At 44.0% G+C, this 15578-nt stretch overlaps 1 protein-coding gene across 1 annotated transcript; it reads left to right on the top strand.

Moving 5' to 3' along the window:
* Nucleotides 1–67: 67 nt before the first annotated feature.
* LOC136647788 (solute carrier family 22 member 7-like) lies at nt 68–14988 on the top strand. Its single transcript, XM_066623560.1, has 10 exons — nt 68–445; nt 2295–2398; nt 4287–4441; nt 6455–6623; nt 7729–7852; nt 8831–8937; nt 10787–11001; nt 11820–11928; nt 13403–13609; nt 14778–14988. Exons 1-10 carry the CDS (start codon nt 68–70, stop codon nt 14986–14988), a joined length of 1779 nt encoding a protein of 592 aa, XP_066479657.1.
* The last annotated feature ends 590 nt before the right edge of the window (nt 14989–15578 follow it).

The following is a 15578-nucleotide window of genomic DNA, read 5'->3' as shown; positions in this document are numbered from 1 at the left end:
TCTGATCATTCATTCAAGGTCCTGCATCTTCTTCATCTTGTTTTGCACCATTTTTTGCTAAACAACAATGAAATTTGAGGAGCTCCTCCAGGCAGTAGGTGGTTTTGGGAAATATCAGGTGCTGATTTTCCTGATGGTTAGCATCCCAAGAGTGGTCATTCCCATGCATTTCTTGTTGCACAATTTCATCTCTGCTTCCCCACCTCACCACTGCGCTGTCTCCACCCTGGCTGGCGTTTCAAATGTCAGCCAAGATGAAGCTTTCCATATCAGTCTCCCAAGAGAGCTTGATGGGACACGGAGTTCCTGTAGGATGTTCTCTAGGCCACAATTTCACCTGCTGGGAAATTCTTCCTGGGAGTTGAGCAACACTTCATCTATCCAGAACTGCCAAGCGGGATGGGTCTACAATCACTCACAGTATGTATCAACCACAGCCACTGAGGTAGGTATTCAATGTACCTCTGTTGTGCGACATGGTGTTTCCTTGCCAATTGTGCAGGAATGTGGTGAGTGATTATGTGTGGATGTTGTTATGATGAAACTGAAGAGAGGTGAGCCTACGGCACACCACACTTTGACTACAGTAATACTTGCTTTATATTTCTATAGAAGACAATGAGAAAATGTAATTTTCAAGTCCTTTCCAAAACGTCATTCCATGTCTAGTCATTGTCACATTTTCACTCTTGCATTTATTTAAAACTAAACCTCAGAAGCCTTGGAATCCATGGGGGGATTTTTCTGTAAGCATCAACTCTGCGTGCTCCGTTAATGTGCTTCCTGATTGGGCGCTGTTTATCAGAGCCAATGGCGGCTTCAGTTTTGCAACTGGAAAATACTGGAGTACAGGAGGCATTGGATGCTATTTGCATTGGAACAAGCATGCAAATGTCCCCAGATTATCAGTCCACCTCCTTGAATATTCAGAAATGACACTTTTGAAAAATTAGCAATGCAGACTGGAGCCTTGATTATTTAATGAGCAGATCATTGCCAGGGCTATCTGAACACTGTGATTGTTATGGGAGCTTTGGTGAAGTGCAAAATGCAGTTTTAGGCCCCCAAATCCAGCTTTTTGGGAACTTTACTTCTTTTTTTTTTTTAAAGCAAATTGCTTGCCGTTATGGCTATGATGATAATACTTGAAGGTATGTGGATGATGAGTACTGAACTTGCAGAAGCCAGAGAGGTGTTTGAACAAGATTTCTAGCAGTTGGAGGCAGAGAGCCAGTGTCCCGCATTGCCCCGGGTTCCTCCTCATGTCTAACAAACATCATCTTTCAAATCACTCATAATTTAATGTACCAAAGAGCAAGTGCCCAAGAGAAGTGTCAATGGATGCGACTGGACAGTTTCATCCAAATTAGATAATAGAAAAGCTCAGACCAGTGCAGAAACCAAATAGCACAGAAGATAGTAATTAGTCAGCCATCTCTCCATTAGCTTCTGTCTTCTGTTGCAGAACAGAATTTGGCTGGGAACACTTTGTGGGGCAGAGAACTCCTATCCCCCCACCACTGCAGCTTCAAACCTTTGTTTCCCCTCCTTTTAAGAGACATTGCCATTATCTTTATGCATTGTATTTGTTTGTTTTTGTTTAAAACATTGATACCCCACCTTTCCAAAAGCTCAAGGCAGCTTACAGGTAAATAGGTAAAATACAAAATAAAATTCAAAGAATTAAACATTTAATATCTGAAATGTAATTTATAAAGGCAGCACAGCACATGGTCATAAAAATTCTGAAAACCTATAGGTGGCGGTAGGCATAAAGAATTCAGGCATGAAGAATTAAGGTGCATTGCCACCTCAAGATCTTGTCCTTTGCTTCCCTTAAGCTAGGAAAAAACCCTGCTGCAGGCCTATATTAAGACCCCTATCTGGGAGCCTGTTAAATAAACCTGTTAAATATAATCTGTTAGTCACCAGGTATGTAGCGCTTGAATCCAGTGCCTCCACAAACTATACTGTTCAAGCTATGTAGGGCTCAACAATAAGGGCTAGAACCTTTTGAATGAATTAAAGAACCAAACACTTTAAACAGGCTGTTTCTGACTGAAGAAACAGAAGGCAGGCAGTAATATAAGCAAGTGTAAGAGTGGGTGCAAATAAGGCATGAATGGCTGAGTGTGCAGAAAGTTCTGGCTTCACATCGAAGGGCAGGACAGATGCTAGAGGCATTGGGAGCACAGAGGCATACAACGGCCCTGACCTTTTGGCTGGAGGACAGCTGGAATTTGCTAAGCTAAACTTTCTCCTTCTCTCTTACCTTATTGGTTCTAATATTCCAGTGGGACCTGGTGTGTGAGAAGAAAGGCCTCAACCAAGCGATTGCCACCTTCTTTTTCATCGGTGTCACCTTTGGTTCTGTCCTTTTTGGCTACTTGTCTGACAGGTCAGAAAGTACTCATGTTCCTAGACTGACTCACTGCTAAGCCCTGGGGCAGGCAAAACTGCTTTACTAACAAATGCATGAATAAACTGTTTTAAAAATGTAAAACAAGTTTGTGACCCCCTCCTTATATGTTGGGGTTGCACCCTAGGATTACTTATCATTCTGTGCAAGAATAACTGTTTCTGAAGAGGAAGGACTGTATCTTTTGGTCAAAATGTCTGAGCTTTATGGCAGAAATGAAATGTGAGGTGTCTGTGCTGTGTTCTTGTGGAAACTGCAACTTCTGAAGACTTGTGATGAGTTTATTTGTCCACAAGAAGTCACTGTTGGCTCATACTGAGAAGGACAGGGTGAGTTTAATATTAATGCTGAAGTATAGCAAGGAAATATTCCCCCTTTGCCATCCTTCTGTTCCCACAATACAGCATGAAATCCCTCACGTAAGGTCCTTTCCCTGCAAAACATATCTATTTAGTTGCCAGAGATCCTGATGTCTTCCCTCAGAGGAAGCACTTCTTGGGAAACCACATCACATTTTCTTAGTTTTCTTATTTTCTCCGATAGAAAACTATTTATCAATCGATCTATCGACCGACCGACCGACCGATAGATATTGATATATTGACATAGATATTTACTATGTATAATATTTATTGATACTGAGAAAATGAAATTCTTTCCCCAGCAAGTGGGAACTTTATTGCTTCTAGGTACTGCAGCAGGGTGGGTGTCAGGGGTTGGCATCCTTGGGCAGCTGCTGAGGCTACAGCACCCTGGCAGGGCCCACAGTGACCGCAAGGCAGCCGCTACCACCAGCAGGCATCTCACAGTCTCCATTGCTGCCCTTCAATGTGTCTCCACATGCAGGCTCTTGCTTCTCTTCAGAAGAGAGAGCAAGTGGTGTGGCAGCGGCTTACTGCCACCATTTATGCCTGTTGGGTCCTGATCTTGATAAGGACCATGGTGTACAAGGTGGCAAATTCTTTCTCTGTGCACTGTTTCTTGCTAAAGATCACCACTGGAAACAGCGTTCTTTCCCCACAGTGGCTATTTGCTATAAATAGCTGCCTTGAGAACAAAAACCAACTGGAGGGGCCACTTTGGTTGGAAAACAATATATGGGGAAAAGGTTGACCTCCCCCTTCCTATGTGCCATGGTTCTCGTGAGGATGATCCCCCTCCTTTTACATTTTGTTTTGTTTTAAGAGGTGATTCAAGTTGGGAGCATGTCTCATAAAAGGGCATAGATACCTAATTTGACCCTTGGGTTTCTCCGATTGAGACCTGGTCACTGGAACACAGGAAGCTGCTTTATGCAGAGCCAGACCATGGTCTATCTAGCTCAGAATCTTCAACATGGATGGGCAGCAGATGGCCAGGACTTTTTTCTTTGCCTTACTTGGATTTGCCAGGGATCTAAGCTGGGATTCGCTGCATTCAAAGGATGTACTCTGCCACTGAACTATAGCCCTCCCATAGCCTCAAGGAAGCCACTTCCTGATCATTTACGGCAGCCATTTTCAACCACTGTGCCGTGGCACACTGGTGTGCCATGAATGGTCCCCAGGTGTTCTGTGGGAATTTGGGAGAGGGTCATTATCAATAGAACCATTGGGGGATGTGAGCCCCCATTGACAGCACAGTGTGCCTTGTCAATTATCAAAAAGCTGATGGTGTGCCTTGACCATTTTAGTGCCTTGCCAGTGTGCCGCGAGATGAAAAAGATTGAAAATCACTGACTTACGGAAAGGCAAATCTAGACAGTGAGAGTCAGTGACACAGGAAAAAAGACAACTGCTCATCTGATAGAGCAAGGCGATCAGAGGTGAGCCTTGTACTGTTCTCTCTGGAAGGAAACCAGCACCTGTGTTCTTCTTTTGACCCCCAGGTTTGGCCGGAGGAGGATGCTTCTGTTCGCTTTCATTGTTACGACATTCTTTGGGATCATGGCAGCTTTTTCAGTATCCTACGTGATGTTCATCATTATGAGGTCACTTTGTGGGGTGGGGCTGACAGGCCTGTCCATCATCTCCTTCATATTAGGTGAGATGCCCTGAACAAGAGGTGAAGCTTTTCATGGTTTGGCAGAAAACGCCTGGGCTCTGCCTTCCTGATTTATTTAATACATTTCTATCCCATCTTTCTTCTGTGCTGTAACTGAAGGCAGTTATGTGGGGCTGCCAGGCAGTCTCTCATCCAGGACTGGCTGGACCCAGCTTGCTTAACTTCAACTCAATGGCTACTTCACATGTCTTCAGATTGTATCCTGCTGGGATCCATGGCTGCTGCTAATTTGTTGTGCTCTGCTTTTCTTCCTGTACTCTACATACACCTACACTATTACCTGCAACTTTGTGTATGTTTTTGCATTTCAGCCTGCAGTTTCTTGGATACAGTGCATTATAACTGCTGGGATACAGTGGATAATGTGCATATATTGAATAGGTTCTCTTTCATAGTAGTAATCCAGTAGTTCTCCCAGAAAGTGCAGCCATCACCATGGTTTTATTTGCTTATCTATTTACCCTAAGGCTTTTATCCTGCCTCTTTGCCCTTGAAGCATCTTACACAATGTTAAAATACAATACAGTAATCAATAAAATCATCAAAATAAAAATAAAACAACACTTTAAACAAAGAATAATTCATAAGTAGTAGATCAAAATATCAATCCAATAAAACAGTGGTTCTCAAATTTTTAGCACCGGGACCTACTTTTTAGAATGTGAATCTGTCAGGACCCACTGGAAGTGATGTCATGACCATAAGTGACATCATTAAGCAGGAAAATTTTTAACAATGCTAGGCTGCAATCCTCCCCTTACTTACCTAGGAGTAAGTTCCATTTACTATCATTGTTAAAAGCATATATATAGTAGCTTGTTAAAAGTACAGATCTGCAAGTTTTCCCCAAATGCAGTCATGTACAATGGGAGCATCAAGTCTAATATAATAAAACATTGAAATGAATGGGGACCCACCTGAAATTGGCTTGCAACCCATCTAGTGGGTCCCAACCCACAGTTTGAGAAACACTGCAATAAAACGAAAGAAAGAAAAAAAACCCAGGTGGGGCAGCAATTTCACTGAAACACCTCCCTGAACAGAAAAGTTTCAAACAGATGGGAAAAAACAAAAACTGACAACAAGGGGCCTAAACAGACTTCAAGGAAGAGGACATTCCATAACCTGGGGACTGACCAAAAAGTGTATAGAATGTGGCTACACAAGTGCCCCGATACCTATGGTTACTATGGTTAGTCTTATATCAAGTATCATGACCCTACTTTGGATTATGGATAATTTTATTACGTGCTCTCCACAGCCTTATCTTCCCACTTAATGAATCTTTGGTTGACTTTTTCATTTAATATAATTGATATTCTTTGTAGGCTGTATACTCGACCTCTCCTGGGCTGGGGAGCACTGCTCTGTTTATGCGAAAAGATGTGCACACCCTTATGGCTCTCCCCTTTCAGCAAGAATGACTTTCCATTGCAAGACTATTTTTACCAGCCTACCCTAAACCTATCTATTTGTAGTGGGCAGGCTATCATCCTTTCAGAATTGAAAAGGAATTTGCAGAAGTGTCATTCAACCAGTGGGTTAGCAAAGCACTAATTTTTTTCAGGGAGCCTCACTGCAACGTGTAAGGGGCCCCACTTCAGAGCCATTCCAGGAGGTGGTAGCAAAATGGAGGCGTACTCCTCTGTTTTGCTCTCCCTGCCTGAAATGGCTCCGAAGGGGAGGGGGACCTTGCACGCTGCGGTGAGGCTCCCTGAAAAACTTAGTGCTTTGCACCCCTTCTAGCTACGCCACTGCAATCAACAGCTCAAGTCAATTGAGGCACACACTGATTGCGAGGAAAGACTCTTAATCAGAGAGGAACAAAGCTGAGTGGCTCTGCATACTTGAATATAGGATCTAGCTTTAGCTGATGTGTCACTGTCTTGGCTATAGCCAGGAGCATGAGTTATGGGACTGACTGGCTGTTACTTTGCTGCGCCACATAAAGGGTGAGTTGAATCTAAAAGGAGTTGTGGTTTTTACCTTTAGTTGTGGAATGGACAGACATAGAACATCGCACTTTCTGTGGCACCATCAGTGGCCTCTCCTGGTCGGTGGGGTACATGCTCTTGGCACTAGTGGCATATCTGATTCGAAGCTGGCGCTGGCTCCTGCTTGCTGTGACTTCCCCCTGTCTCCTTGGCACTGTCGTTTGCTGGTAAGTGATGGTGGAATGTTACCAAATCAAATCCTAATATTCACCGTGAGTATCAAAAGAGTTTTCTATACACGCTACCTCATGGTGACACAACTATTACCCATTTTTCCCAGTTTCCTCTTCCTTCTTTTCCTGCTCCTCCTATGGAGGTAATACAGAAAGTCTGGTGGATAATCTCTTAGGCTCGGGAGGGTTCTGAGATCCTCAGAGAAGTACTTAGCAGCAGCTGCATCTTTTCCTTTCCCCCCTTTCATCTCTTTATTGAATTGTTTCTGTTCAATAGAGCTAAAACTACAGTCAACAACAAAATAGATTTCAAATGGATATGATTGTATAACAGAGCCAGAATCAAGAACATCAGTAGGATGAATAAAAGTCAATCACCAACCACCATATCTCATTGGAATTGCTGATGCAATTCTGGTATATCTTGTGCTATGGAACCACATATGGAACCTTATGGAACCATTGCTTGTGACACAAACATTGGGTGGATGGCATCCATGATGTTAATCCCATGCCACTTCACAACCCTTCCCCCATTCTGCACTTTTCTTCCAGGTGTTCCAAAATGTTCTTTTGGAGGCCATGGGTGTATTGCTGCAGGGCTGGCATGTGTATCTCTGCATTATAGATCATAACTGAATTTGGTGAGCATCTGCATAAAACTCTGCAGTCCCAGATAGATCTTATTGGTGTCTAAAATATGCCCCTGCTTACCAGGCATACACCAGGGTATCTTTGGAGTTTTCAGATAGCCACAAAATCAATTTGAGACTATCAACATGTGAACATTGACATTCCCTGTAATATATGAACCTATAAAGGCTATTTTTTTTTGGTAAGAAAGATGGTCCTGCCCCACCCTCACAAGGCTATCCCCCTGCATTAGTGTGATGACAAAATGGTATTGCTTGCTGTGGGTAGCATGAATAACAAGTAGCAAGCAATATTTCCATGGAAAGGGCTGGAAGAGCTCCAGGAGGAAAACCCAGATTCTTTCCTGATTCTCTTTGGGTCTATTCATAGATGAGAGAGGAACTGATGGTTTTCTTCGTGATTATTCCCTCTCGGTCTTCAGTGTTTCTTCTCTGCTCCTTACCAGGTGGCTCCCAGAATCTGCCCGGTGGCTTCTGACCAAGAGGGATGTGAAGGCAGCACATGGCTACCTTTCCAGATGTGCCAAAATCAATGGCAAGAAGGATTTTGGCTCTAAGATAACCCCAGAAGTGAGTGAAACACTAGAGGATCTGGTGTGTGCCATTACAACTAGGTCCACCCTCTTCTCCTTCCTCTTTGCCCTGGTACATTCCCCCTCCCTGCCTAGAAATGTTCCCATTCCTCCCACTCCCTCCACCTCTCTGCCTACCCCCCATACTGCCAACTTAGCTGATGCTAGCAGACTGCACTGGAGGCCCCATTGCTCTCACTGGTGGCATCAGTGAATGTAATGATGTTGCATGGTGCATGCCATGATCCTGCTGCTTCTGCTGGCAGAACATGCATTCTGGTGGATAGGATTGGGCTGTTCAGAATACTCATACAGTACAGGGATATGTCGGAGCTACAGTGTGCTTGTCAAGTCCCAAGTCTCCGCACCCTTGATTTGAGTCACCCACGAGTCATAATGGCAGCTGTTGCAACTTGTTCAAAGCCATTTTTTGAGTCATTTTGACTCGGGTCTGAGTCATTTGGAGAAATAAGTTAAGCTGTGGAAGCGGTGAAAAACAGCAAGCAAGCACACAAAACGGAGTTGCAAGCACACACAAAAGCAAGTTCTGACTCAAGTCTATTCTTTTAATTTTCACTGTAAAACCTCTGAGTCAATGCCTAAGTTTTTGACTTGCATGACTGACTTGAGTCCATTGGAGTCACAAAAAATATGAGTTGCTTGTTTTCGCGAGTTGAGTCCAAGTCATCTGAGTCATGACCCATCCCTGATACAGTATACTGCTTTTCAACAAAGAGTAGTTCATAAAATGGTCTACATAGCTAAATAAATAAATGAATGGTATGCAGATGTATATGGACCTCCATTTGTTAATTCGTATCAGGGTATTTCCCCCAAATAATCTAAATACCTGACTTGTACACCTGCCTCTTAGTCCAAGAAACTGCTAGTATCTTTTCAGACATCACAAAGAAATCCACAAAGTTCTGAGAGGTATTTTCTCTTTCTCTGCTACTTCCTTCACCTGCAAGTCTAGGTCCTTCAGAAGACAGTGACCATCGATGAGTCCAGGAGTTATTTCTACTGGCACTTGGTGAAGACTCCCAAACTAAGGAAGATCACACTTTGCTCCACCATTGTATGGTATGAATGTTTTCCCAGAGATCTGGTGACAACTGCACTTTTTCCCAGGATTTTCAAGAGAAGGAAGACGTCAACTCTCTTGGAAGCTGTTGCATTTGGTTGCAGTTGGAATTAAAATGTCCATCAAACCCCCCCCCCCAAAAAAAGACTTACCTGTATATGTTTGCATGGCAGAGGGCCAAACTAGAATGATGGAAACAGCCACAATTCTTTATTATCTGTCTGGCACACCTATAAAGTGATAGGTTAGCATCATTTTTTACAACCAGAGGGGTAAGCAAACCATTGACTTCCCCTGTTGTCCTCCATTTTTTCAAGAATCATTGTGAATTTTTCAAAGCTTCCACCATAGAAGCAACACAATCCCTTTAGAAGTGAACTGACTGTTGTGCTGTTTTCCCACCAGCACAATGTTGGTGATTTATGGGCACTTCTGCCTCTCCACTCCTTTAGCACCCATCCTTTGCTGCCATCATCCTATGGTTATCATTTATTGTAGGAGCTGTGAAACTGGCAAAGTTTTCCCTCCACCTCATCAGCTTTTGCAATGTGTTTGTGAGGGCAATTTTACCATGTTTATGCACACAACATTACAGTGCACACAAATGTACAGTAATGCCCCCAATAGTGCTACTTTCTTTAGTGCTGTTCCATTACAGTGCTCTTCATCCTCAGATGAGTGACAGCCACCAAAGCCAATGGGAGCAACAGACCAATCATTTTCCTTCAACAACATCTCCTATAACTAGGGGCAGTCGAAAGTGGTAAATAAAAAATAGCATGATTTATCGCCTGTGGCATTGGCTGCTGACGCATTCTGCCTATATAATGATTACAATTAATAAAATTGCTTTACCATCGATTAAAATGTTATTTTTGAATAAAAACACATTGCACCACTTTCAGCCTTTTTTTTTTTAAAGGAGCATACTGAAATCCATAAAAAATAAAACCATTTTCATCCATCTCTCTCTCTCTACCACTGTTTCACACAGTGCTCATCTTCTCAGGAATGGATCCCCAGCATAAAATGGAGATATTGAGAGCCAGGGTGGTGTAGTGGTTTGGGAGGTGGACTTTGACCTGGAAGATCCAGGTTTGAATCCCCCTTCAGCCATGAAGCTCTCTGGGTGACCTTAGGCCAGTCACTTTATCTCAGCCTCACCTATCTCACAGGGTTGTTGTGAGGAAAAAACCCTGAGCTCTTTGGAGGAAGGGCACTAGAAAAATACTGTATATTGAAAAAGTAGTGCTCAAGGCTTCCCCACCTTGTGCTTCTCCCACCCCTGGTGAGTCAGAAGAAGCAGGGCAAAACCGTGTCAGTTTCACCAGCACATTAAAAAACAATTAAAGTAGCACCAACTAGTGGGTGCCACTGGAGTTGGCTGCCTTCTCACTTGCACGAGGATTAAACAATGTGTAATTGTGTAATTGGGAACTAACTAATGCTCAGTCACCACCTAACAAAACTTTTCTTTTAGCAAAGCTTCTTTCTTCTGTCTCTTTCACTGGCTGTATTCTAGCTGACACTGTTTCTCTTGTGCCCACAGGGGCAAATGGGGCAGTGCCAAGTAGCTGGGGGTTTGGGGTAAAACCTTGTACCTGGCCCCTGTGATAATGGGGGCAGGACTCCTGCCACAGGCGCTGAGGCTTAAGGAAGTCTTGCCAGGTGGGCATTGTGAAGCATATGGGCCCTGCTTTACTTCCTACACTGTCTGAAAGGTGTGGCTGATAACTGGCATCTTTACGATTAGCTAAACAGAAACCCCAGAAATTATAACAGCATTCCTGTTACAATAACATTGATTGTTGCTGAATATGTGTAACTGGTCTCTTGTTTGCCTTGCAGGTTTGGTACAGCGTTTACTTATTATGGGATCAGTCTAAATATCAGTGGTTTTGGCTTGGATCCATATGTGACACAGTTTATCTTTGGGGCCATTGAGATCCCTGCCAAACTGAGTATCTATTTTGTCCTGGATTATATGGGCCGCAGGCATTGTCAGGCATGGACTCTGATTCTAACTGGATTCCTGGTTGCACTGAACGCAGCCATCCCTGCAGGTGGGCAAATAATCCTGCCAGTTCTGTAGCTCCATTAAGCACATTACTGCCAATGCTGTTATAACTTTGCCCCAGCAGGATTAGGGTTATTATATATTTCTCCAAAAGAAGGAACTGTCGCCAGTACCCATCATCTTGTGTTCATTCATTTCAGCCACTCTGTATGCCCTCTGGGGGAAAAAGTGGGGTACAAATCAATTAAAAAAAAATTTGACTGCAGTCTTGCTCCCAGTTCTGCACCTATGGAAATTAACAGGGCTTAAGTATGTTAAGTATGTTAACAGGGCTTAAAATGGATTGCAGCCTTAAAATATAAGTGTCACAAATGTAAAATTCCTCACGGTTTAATTCTGCATCTGAACAATAGACCTGTGTGTGTGTGTGTGTGTGTGTGTGTGCGCGCGCGCATTATAGGGAAAAGATTGTGAGGGGGAAATGGAGGGAAAAGCAGGGAATTGCAGTGTTTATGAAAAAAGATGAATTCCATGGGTTCAGAGATTACAATATATATTACCGAAGGTAAAGGGGAACAAATCAAATTGATTTGCCTCACTCTCTCTCCCTCCAAACATTTTTACCCCACTTTTCCTTTTACCAGAAAGTGGCCAAAGTGATGCACAGATACAAACTATGCAGCATGACATACACCATCAGTAACAATAAAATGAAACAGCAATTATTCAGCTTGCCATGATTGTTTTCTTCACTAGCCAAAGGGTTGGAAGTGATGTCTCTCTGATCTAGTGGCTTTTCCCTACTTCTCATGTATCTGCCACCATTACATTGGGATTTACTTCTCCTATTTCTTTCTTTGTAAGAGCACAGGCATGTTCGATCTGCTGTGGCCATCTTGGGAAAGGGTTTCTCTGAAGCTTCCTTCACAACAGTCTTCCTATACACGGCTGAACTTTACCCCACAGTTGTCAGGTAAGTGTCCACCTACAATCCAACCAACATACCACATACTTTCTGAGCAATGGAGGTGGAAGTGAACCAAACCCATTCTCCCAGTTACACAGCATTTCACACCTCTGTTTTAGGCTACATTTTTCATTATTTTGCAGGAGCTCAGTAGTCCAGCCAATGTCTTTGAGAGCATGAAAATGCATTATGATTATGGGTGTGTCACCCAAAGAAAGACATCTCTGATCTGGTCTACCCAGAGCTGTGAGGTGGTACAATGGACAGTATACTGAACCACCAGACTGGGGTGAGGGAATCACATTATTCAATGCCTCCCTTAAAACTCCTTGAAAAGTAGGTAACTGTAGATGGGACTTTCCCCTGGGGGCTGGGGATAAGAATAGGCACTCAGTTTGGCTGCACTTGTCGTAAGAGGCGACTAAACAGCCACTGGGTAGATGGGACTCATTAGCTTGGGAAGGCAGCTCATCTGAGAGAAGGAAAACTCTGATCCCAAACCTCCACTGCCTTGTGGCTACACCCAGTTATGGAAAAGGCTTCAGGAGTCAACCTCGAGGCAAAAACCGGAGCCGGAGTCCCTGAGGCAGTTCATGGCTGAACACAGTCACGTTCTGGCAACTCCTGCAACGTCGCTGGAACCAACTGTATTGGCCTCTGCCTTTCCATTGGACCATTTCAGCGGCGTGAAGAGGGGGGATTTTCTGCATGGGTAACAGTCTATCCTCCCTATCTACCTTACCCAGGCTTCACACACTGGAGAGGACACTGTTCCGGAACCACTATTCAGAGTGCGATACCATAGTCTTCCGAGACTGAAGGATGCCAACTGAAACAACTGTAGCACTGCAGTGGGCTACCAGACCTCCCCCCCACCCCCATATGCTAGAATTTTTTCTTTTACTTATAGGAAGTGTTTTATATGGGGCTGCATCTGAAAATGTCATTCCTTCACAGTCCACCATAGCACCTCAGGATTCTCTTGCCTCATTCAAATGCATGAGTAGTTGATGGATTAACAGCCCAATCCTGTTGAAGGCTGGACCCTGAAGAAGGCAGGCTGGCAGGCCTGCCCTGCATCCAAAGCTGGGTTGGGGCCTGTTGGGGCTCAGCCTAGAGCAAGGGGAATTCCTTCCCCTTGCCCCGGGTAAAGCCACAGCTGCCCCAATTGGGCTACTTGGATCTGCTCCACCTCAAGAGCTGCTCTGGGCTGCAACAGGGGAAAGCTTTCCAGGTGGGGTGAGCACCAACAGGGATGGTTCTGTGAGTACAATGGTGTGGCCTTCTGGGCTAGAGGACACAGGGAACCCCACAGAGATCCAGGCAAGTCCTGTGTTGTCTTTAAGCAGACTGATTCCAAGCCTCAGGTAACAAGACAAATTTTGGTTCTTTGGAACAACCATCCCTCTCCTCTCTGACTTGGAGATGTTTCTAGTAAAATTCCACAAATGGCTGCACCTTGTTCCTACAATCATTGCAGGCAAAGCGGTGTTGGCTGTTGTTCATTTGTGGCACGGGCTGCCAGCTCCTTGGCACCTCTGATCATGATACTGGATGACACCTGGAAATACCTTCCACCCCTGATATTTGGTGTGGTGGCCACATTGTCTGGGCTGGTGGCCTTTCTGCTTCCTGAAACAACCAACGTCCGGTTGCCAGAGACCATTGAAGACGTGGAAGATGACAGGTGAGTGATGGAGCTGGAAGCTCTTGGACACACAAGGATTCCTGAGAAGAAACTCAGGGTTTGTTTGCTAGTTCAAAAAGTGAGGCAGTCAGTTACCTCCCTGCTGTTATTCTTGCTCTACAAATTCAAAACAAACCCAGAAAGATTGCTGTTTTGAACTCTGTCTTCAATCCTATCTGTACTCAGAGGATATAGATTACTCATCAGGTAAATCAGGCCTACAGGCATTGGCCTCTATACGCGTATACCCCTATAAAAACATGCAACCTATTGTACAAAAGTCAGGTAGTTAGGGCAGGCCAGCACAACCCCATTCTTGACTGTGCATCTTATATAAACATCTGCCTCTCTCAATTATTTGTTCATGATGCCATTTCTAATCACAACATTGATTTTTCTTGGAGTACTTTTTTTTGGCACTGTATAGAGATTGTGATCTTCCATAAGCTAACAAATATGAAGATGCCTTATACTGAGTCAAACTATTGCTCCTTCTAGGTCAGTATTGTCTATAGCAGGGGTCTCCAAACGTTTTGTTCAGAGGGCCGCATCAAATATCTGGTGTGATGTGGAGGGCCGGAAAAAAAATTTAAATAAATAAATTAGAAATAGAACTTAGATGAGTGAATAAATGAATGAATTGCCTCATTCATTCAACCTCTCTGGCCCTCAGAACACCCTTCAGACACAATCAGAGCACACTTCTGGTCACGTTCAGTTGAGTGGGCCAGAGGTTTTCAGGGGACAAGAGGTTGACTGCGGGCCGGAAAGAGGCTTGCTGTGGGCTGCATCTGGCCCCCGGGCTGGGGTTTGGAGACCCCTGGTCTATGGTAAGGATTCCCCCGAGTTTCTCTGCTACTGAGCTATGGCCAAGCAAGCAAGGAAAACAGTGGAAGAAACTAAGGGCCCAATGCTATTCAATTTTGAAGTGCTGGTGCAGTCATACCAATGTGGCATGCAGTGCGTCCTGTGGTGTGGAGGCAGTCACGGAGGCCTCCTCAAGGCAAGGGAATGTTTATTCCATTATCTTGGGGCCCCACTATGGTTGCACAACTGCTGGAAAGTTGGATAGGATTGGGCCCTAACTTCATTAGAGAGATTTGTGAGAGCTCATCCCCTTCTGATCTTTTGGTGGCCACATCAGGTTTCCTCTCCTCTTTCTCTTCAGAAGCAGGAAGCCTTTGAGGACTCAAGTATCTGAAGAAAACATGGATGGAGAAATCCCTCTTCAACTGATGAATCAAATCAGCATAGACACCCCTCAAATCAGCATAGACACCCCTCTCCCTCAGCAACAAGAAGTCAACAATTATTGTGATAGGAAACAACATCAGAATCACATATTATTACCCAATGGAATGGACACTGATGGAAGTTAAGAACAGTCTAATATACTTAACAACAGAACCCAGGTGCAAGTGACCGTCAAGGCCAGAATAATGTTGTTGAGAAGTTAAATGCTACTGTATGACAATTTATCTTATTTTTAAGATACAGGGGAAAGTGGTTGACACTGATTATTTTTTGGGTGTCTGATTATTATGTCTGTCATACCATTCCTGGTAGAAAATCTAGTGTGTATCAAAGGTGTAATAGCCCCAAGAATTGGGGGCTCCTAAGTCTTCCCCCTCACTCAACTTTCTACCCTCCTTAGCCTTAGGTTTGTACCTTGCTTGTGATCTTAGACTACTTTTTGTGATTCAGACAATCGGTATCAATATTGAAAGGCTTTCACTGACTTCCAGTTTGTTTCTAGGTGCAGTGCAAAGTACTGGTCATGACCCACTGTAAACGCCTAAAGCTACAATCCTATACACACTTACAGGGGAATAAGTCTTTGTGGGGCTTACTTCTGAGTCGACATGGCTAGGATTGCATTGTAAGTAGCCTAGGACTAGGCCATCTGAAGGGCAGCCTTCTCCCTTGTGAACCTGCTCTATGTCCTGAAATAATAACCTGAGGCCCTTCT

This window comes from Tiliqua scincoides, chromosome 1 (assembly GCF_035046505.1).
Source record: "Tiliqua scincoides isolate rTilSci1 chromosome 1, rTilSci1.hap2, whole genome shotgun sequence".
Lineage (NCBI taxonomy): Eukaryota > Metazoa > Chordata > Lepidosauria > Squamata > Scincidae > Tiliqua > Tiliqua scincoides.
This window is presented reverse-complemented; position numbering and strand designations above follow the sequence as displayed.

Coding starts and splice junctions, on each gene's coding strand:
- LOC136647788 (XM_066623560.1), top strand. CDS start 68: ATGAAATTTGAGGAGCTCCTCCAGGCAGTAGGTGGTTTTGGGAAATAT. Junction 8,938..10,786: donor CTTTGCTCCACCATTGTATG/GTATGAATGTTT, acceptor TTTGCCTTGCAG/GTTTGGTACAGCGTTTACTT. Junction 13,610..14,777: donor GAAGACGTGGAAGATGACAG/GTGAGTGATGGA, acceptor CTTTCTCTTCAG/AAGCAGGAAGCCTTTGAGGA.